At 39.9% G+C, this 7500-nt stretch overlaps 1 protein-coding gene across 5 annotated transcripts in view; it reads left to right on the forward strand.

Annotated features, from left to right (window-relative positions):
- The window catches only part of LOC143275940 (uncharacterized), a 66070-nt gene that overhangs the window by 51780 nt on the left and 6790 nt on the right, over window positions 1-7500 (forward strand). For all 5 annotated transcript variants that reach the window (XM_076580320.1, XM_076580289.1, XM_076580310.1 and 2 more), the window contains exons 3-6: window positions 570-692; window positions 2543-2749; window positions 5890-5940; window positions 6328-6450. In XM_076580320.1, coding sequence (XP_076436435.1) covers window positions 570-692; window positions 2543-2749; window positions 5890-5940; window positions 6328-6450 — 504 coding nt within the window. The remainder of the gene's footprint in view (window positions 1-569; window positions 693-2542; window positions 2750-5889; window positions 5941-6327; window positions 6451-7500) is intronic.

Consider the following 7500-nt stretch of genomic DNA (forward strand, 5'->3'; position numbering starts at 1 on the left):
TCTCTGTGTCTCTCTGTCTCATTCTCTGTGTCTCTCTGTCTCATTCTCTGTGTCTCTCTGTGTCTCTCTGTCTCATTCTCTGTGTCTCTCTGTGTCCCTCTGTCGCATTCTCTGTCTCATTCTCTGTTTCTCTGTCTCATTCTCTGTGTCTCTCTGTGTCTCTCTGTCTCATTCTCTGTTCATTCTCTGTGTCTCTCTGTCACATTCTCTGTGTCTCTCTGTGTCTCTTTGTCTCTGTCACTGTCTACGTCTCTGTCTCCCTCGCTCGCTAACTCACTCGCTCGCTTTGTTTCTTTCTTTCTCTTTCAGTTTCACTAAGTCTCTTTCTCTGTATGTCTGTCTGCCTGTCTCCTTTTCATGTTATTATTATTTCCTCTTTCTATCTGTTTATCTTTCGTTTTTTCTTTCGTTTTTTTTCCCCTTTCTTTCTTTCCTTCTTTTCATCTTTCTGTCACATACAACACTTTTGTCGTGTTATTTTACCTTTCTTTCTGTTGCTTATTTAGTTTATTATAATTACTACTATTTGTATCATGTCATTTGTCGATTGTTTTGTTGGTGGTGGTAAGGTGCAGTGAAAAGCTGCAGAAACGTACACTCAGGGAACGGGCTTGTGATTATCAGCTGTCACCTCGATAGCAGATTCAATCAAGAGACGCTGTATAAAACGAATCTCAGAAAAGGTTCACAGGGTAAGTTGTTTTCCTACTTGTGTGTGTGTGTGTGTGTGTGTGTGTGTGTGTGTGTGTGTGAGAGAGAGAGAGAGAGAGAGAGAGAGAGAGAGAGAGAGAGAGAGAGAGCTGTGAATCTTCACAACTTTCCCTGAAAACGTCACAAAACGACAGAGCGTCTGAACCAATGAATTCTTTTTTTCATAAAAAAAAGAAACAGAAAAAAGGACAAAAAAAGAAAAAAGACAAAAAAAAGACTGTATTATGCCTGTCTGATTTTTTTCCCTCCAAATGTTGGACAAAGACTGGGTTTTTTTTGTTTGTTTGTTTTTGTTTTTAAGGGGTAAAATCTTGGGTCAGAACATGCACACACTGCCAGAATTATTAGCTGAAATTCTGATATTGAATCTGAGACTGGTGCATTACACTGATCACTTTGTCACATCATCATCATATTTACATGGGTCACTGTCAGTCTCATCACCACTCACGTAATAATGAATTACTAATATGATATGCCTACTTGTGAACTGATATGATTATATGGCGCTGCCTACTTGTGAACTGATATAATTATATGGCACTGCCTACTTGTGAACTGATATAATTATATGGCACTGCCTACTTGTGAACTGATATAATTATATGGCACTGCCTACTTCAGTTGTGAACGGATATAATTATATTGCACGATCTCTCCTTATAATAAGCTCTAAACGCCTCACAAGAAACTATATATATATATATATATATATATATATATATATATATATATATATATATATATATATACATACATGTACATACAAACAGTGCATAATTAGTAGCTCTGATACAACATCACATGAAGACATACAAGATTACAAGACAGGGGAAGACAAGGACAGAAAGTTATGAGACAACATATAGATTTTCAAATTTAAAAACACCAAGATGATACTAGAACTAAGTACAAACTGTAAATATAAACAAGGACACCAAAATAGCACAAAATATGCCCAACACACACACACGCGAGCGCGTAGATACATACACACACGCGCGCGCAGACAGACAGACAGACACACACACACACACAAACACACACAAACACATACACACACACACTCTCTCTCTCTCCCTCTCACTCACTTACACACTAAAACACTATGTATTTCACTCATTCTCCAAAAATTTGTTTCAGGGAAAAGACAATAACCAAAATGTTTTTACCAAAAAACCAAAAGAAACGAAGTAACAGCAACATGAGCCCTTTAGAATTCCACATCACAAGTAAGGCTGTGGATGCCCCAACACTTTATCACCTGACCCCAATGACTACCAACAGTATCACTGTGACGAGACAGCTCACATGCTACGTGTAGTCCATCCTGCATTCTGTGGTGTGGTCAACAAAAAAATTAATGTCTGTTATATCAGCATATATGCTCTCTCTCTCTCTCTCTCTCTCTCTCTCTCTCTCTCTCTCTCTCTCTCTCTGTGTCTCTCTCTCTCTCTCTCTCAAAAAAAAAAAAAAAAAAAAAAAATCTGTCTGTCTGCTTCTCTCTCTCACACTCACACACATGTACATGTACACATACACACTTGCACGCGCGTGCGCACACACACACACACACACACACACACACACACACACACACACACACACGCACGCGCACACAAACACATACGTATATACATACATACATGTATGTGTGTATGTGTTGCTGGTTTTTTTTTTGTATTTTTTTTTGCGCGTGTGTGTGTGTGTGTGTGTGTGTGTGTGTGTGTGTGTGTGTGTGTGTGTGTGTGGTGTGTGTGTGTGTGTGTGTGTGTGTGTGTGTGTGTGTGTGTGTGTGTGTGTGTGTGTGTGTGTGTGTGTGTGTGTACAGATGATCTGGTGGACTGCCGGTTGAACACCACTAAAGATGACCCCTGCACGTTCCCACGCATCACATTGCTTGTCCGGCTTCAAGAGTCAGAGCTGCTTGTGATCTTCAACGACGTAAATCAAACAGACAATGGAAACTATACGCTGTCACTGGATAACTGGAAAGACAATCCCATAATCTACACTTTCGCACTAAATGAGAAACAAGGTAAGTGACACTGTGGTATGCGCTGATAATGTTGATGTTTAGTTTGGTTCAGTGGGTTGTGTTTGAGTGTGGCAATTTGTACTGAGGAAAGCAGAAATGGGAATACAGTTTTAACCCTTACCTTTTTTTAAATTTGTTTTTTTTTTATGTCATCAATTAAATAATTAGCATGTGTGTATTCACGGGATGTATATGTGCATATAATTATGTATGTATGTGTGTATGTTTGTAAGATAAAATAAGATAAGAAGATAAGTATGACCTTATCATCTCATTAAGAGAAATTACATAAGGTACGGCAAAACAAACGTACACAATCACTCAGCACAAAAACATCAGCATGACCTAATCAAAAAGAATCAATAACACATAAGACATTATTATAAAAAACTATTGCATGTAATCACTTAATTAAAATGCTCTTGTTAATTATTATTGTAAACATATTGAAATACACCAAGGCTGACATTGCATGTATCATATTACACATTCGTTAAGATGAGATAAGAATAACTTTATTATCACACAGTAATTATTAGTATAAGTACATCGATGTATAGTATACATGAGTGTGTATACAAGTGTGCATGAATGCAATCGTGCTAACAAAGCCATTTCTTAAACTGAAAGAACATTTCCTGTCTAAATCTCTCTCTCTCTCTCTCTAAATAAACACACACACACACACACACACACACACACACACACACACACACACACACACACATAAATATATATATATATCTACTGTGGGTGGGGCGAGATCAATGTAAGCAACTACGGGATTTCCCGATCTATTTCGGTGGCCAGCACAGAATTCAGTCACATCGCAGAAAGCGTCCGAACAAAACAAAAAACAAACAAACAAACAAAAATCCCAAGATAAAAACAAAAGTATTGCGCAGTATAAACTAGTACATGACATAAAGCTTTTCCCACAAGTTTAGAATACAGATTTATTGAATGCATGCGTGCATGCATACACGGCAAGGGAGGGAACTGAGGCAGAAGGAAAGTCTCGTGGAGAGGGAGTGGTGGGCACAGGGTGGGAGTGTGGACTCCGGTGCTGCGAAAGAGCTGGAAAGTTGAACGGAGGTGGCGCAATGCCAGCAATTTCATAAACGGTGCCTTACTCATCTGGGGAGAAGGGGGAAGGAGGGAGAGGGGTCGGGGCAGAGAAGCCGACTTGACACATTCCTTAAAAAAAAAAAAGAAAAGAGAGAAAAAAAAAGAAAAAAAAAAGAAGAAAAATAAAGGAAGTTTTGCACACGGACCTCCTGGTTATGGGATGTGACCGGTCAATGAAACGAATATACGAATATCTGTGTGGGCACGAATGCACACACACACACACACACACACACACACACACACACACAACACACACACAGACACACACACACACACACACACACACATCGTGGAACAAAGTCAGAGAATTATACCAGGAAAACGGCAAAGCTGTAAACCATAGTGTAATTAATGTTCAACAACCGGGTACTATCAATCAGTCAAATACATACAGTAATTCAATAAGATTAAGTCAGATTCATACATCATCAAACAGGATAAAACTGAACGCTTTTATAACTAAAGTTAGCAAAGATGTCAGATGCATATGTGGAGAACATATTTCTAGCAACAATGTAATATTTGAATGTCAGAATCTAAAATGTTTTTTGCCAGACTTCACCAAAAGTTCTTTTGAATGTGTTATTAACAATTCCAATATGTTATTTGTTATTGCAGAAGGTTTGCTGCGTAGTCCTATAGGACATTTGTTATAGTTGTTATAGTTGTTTGATGTTGGCGTTTATAACGTTTCCATTTTCCCTAGCGTTGTCTCTCCCTATTCACCCTCCACACATACACACACTTTTACTCATCCCCCTCCCACAACCCCTACCCCCGCGGTTTTTTTTTTCTCGTCTAATATCACTTCAAATGGAAATACGTTAAACTGAAGACAACAACAACAAAAACAACACACACACACACACACACACACACACACACACACACACACACACACACACACACACACACACACACCCCGTTTTTGTTGTTGTTTTTTTCCCAGAACGATGATAATGTTTAATGCAGTTGCTGTAGATTTTTGTTTCCCATAATTGTGGGGACAGGGCGTAAGCAAGCCACCCTTTTCACATTCCTTAGAGAAAAAAAAAAAGAAGTAAAAATACAAATTGTTGGACTTTTTTGTCAGAACTGTCTTCCTTCTTGACTGCCTGCTTGCATACATGTCTGCCTGTCAACCCACTTGCCTGCCTGTCTGACCAATATTGTCTGCCTGTCTGACCAATATTGCCTGCCTGCCGAAGACCCTGTTTGTCTGCCCGCCCGCCTCCCTGTCTATCTGTTATTCTCCTGCTTGCCTGTCTGTCTGTTTGTCTGCCCGCCCGTCTGCCTGCCAGTCTGTCTTTCTGCCTGTCTGTATTTCTGCCTGTCTGTATGTCTGTTTGCCTGCCCGTATGTCTTTCTGCCTGCCTACCTGCTGCCTGCCTGCCTGCCTGCCTGCCTGCCTGTCTGTCTGCCTGCCTGCCTGCCTGTCTTTCTGTCTGTCTTGCTGCCCGTCTGCCTGCCTGTCTTTCAGTCTATCTGCCTGTCTTGCTGCGTACTTGCTTACTTCCTTGCCAGTCTGCCAGTTTATCTACAATTCTCATTTCTATTCTATTTGTTTCTAGTTTATTTCATCTTTGTTTCTATTTCTTTTCTTTTTTTCCTTTCCTTTTTTTTTTCTCAAGGCCTGACTAAGCGCGTTGGGTTACGCTGCTGGTAAGAGGCATCTGCTCAACAGATGTGGTGCAACGTATATGGATTTGTCCGAACGCAGTGACGCCTCTTTGAGCTACTGATACTGATACTCTCATTTCTGTCTTTCTGTGAATGTCATGTTTGTCTACTGCTCATCATTCTGTCCTACTACCTGCTTGTTGTCTGCCTGCCTGCCTGTCTGATTCTCATGTATACATTTCTGTCTATGAGAATCTCATACATGTCTGTCTGTCGGTCTGTGTCCAGTCCCTTGGGGTGGTAACCATGTCTAGAACTTTTAGAGTGAGTGGAAAGGTCACAGTCAAAGTGGCATTTAACCACAAACGCACTGGTCACTTGTGTTTCAGGACCGCAGCCGATAGAAACGTCAACCAACAGAGCGCCCTTAACTTCCGACGGTAAGTAGTGTGATGTTTTTCTGTGTGTGTGTGTGTGTGTGTGTGTGTGTGTGTGTGTGTGTGTGTGTGCGTGTGCATGCGTGCGTGTGTGTGTGTGTGTGTGTGTGTGTGTGTGTGTGTGTGTGTGTGCCATTGTGTGTGTGTATGTGTGTGTGTGTGTGTGTGTGTGTGTGTGTGTGTGTGTGTGTGCGTGCGCGCATATGTGTTTGAAACTCACGGCAGTTGATTTTCTTTGCCTGTGGCTATTACATTGATATAACCAATGATTAAGAGAGACAGACAGACAGACAGACTGAACTTTGTACTCGTTCACTGCTTATTTAGTTTATTATAATTACTACTATTTGTATCATGTCATTTGTCGATTGTTTTGTTGGTGGTGATAAGGTGCAGTGAAAAGCTGCAGAAACGTACACTCAGGGAACGGGCTTGTGATTATCAGCTGTCACCTCGATAGCAGATTCAATCAAGAGACGCTGTATAAAACGAATCTCAGAAAAGGTTCACAGGGTAAGTTGTTTTCCTACTTGTGTGTGTGTGTGTGTGTGTGTGTGTGTGTGTGTGTGTGTGTGTGAGAGAGAGAGAGAGAGAGAGAGAGAGAGAGAGAGAGAGAGAGAGAGAGAGCTGTGAATCTTCACAACTTTCCCTGAAAACGTCACAAAACGACAGAGCGTCTGAACCAATGAATTCTTTTTTTCATAAAAAAAAGAAACAGAAAAAAGGACAAAAAAAGAAAAAAGACAAAAAAAAGACTGTATTATGCCTGTCTGATTTTTTTCCCTCCAAATGTTGGACAAAGACTGGGTTTTTTTTGTTTGTTTGTTTTTGTTTTTAAGGGGTAAAATCTTGGGTCAGAACATGCACACACTGCCAGAATTATTAGCTGAAATTCTGATATTGAATCTGAGACTGGTGCATTACACTGATCACTTTGTCACATCATCATCATATTTACATGGGTCACTGTCAGTCTCATCACCACTCACGTAATAATGAATTACTAATATGATATGCCTACTTGTGAACTGATATGATTATATGGCGCTGCCTACTTGTGAACTGATATAATTATATGGCACTGCCTACTTGTGAACTGATATAATTATATGGCACTGCCTACTTGTGAACTGATATAATTATATGGCACTGCCTACTTCAGTTGTGAACGGATATAATTATATTGCACGATCTCTCCTTATAATAAGCTCTAAACGCCTCACAAGAAACTATATATATATATATATATATATATATATATACATACATATACATACAAACAGTGCATAATTAGTAGCTCTGATACAACATCACATGAAGACATACAAGATTACAAGACAGGGGAAGACAAGGACAGAAAGTTATGAGACAACATATAGATTTTCAAATTTAAAAACACCAAGATGATACTAGAACTAAGTACAAACTGTAAATATAAACAAGGACACCAAAATAGCACAAAATATGCCCAACACACACACACGCGAGCGCGTAGACACATACACACACGCGCGCGCAGACAGACAGACAGACACACACACACACACAAACACACACAAACAC

This window comes from Babylonia areolata, chromosome 2 (genome assembly GCF_041734735.1).
Source record: "Babylonia areolata isolate BAREFJ2019XMU chromosome 2, ASM4173473v1, whole genome shotgun sequence".
Lineage (NCBI taxonomy): Eukaryota > Metazoa > Mollusca > Gastropoda > Neogastropoda > Buccinidae > Babylonia > Babylonia areolata.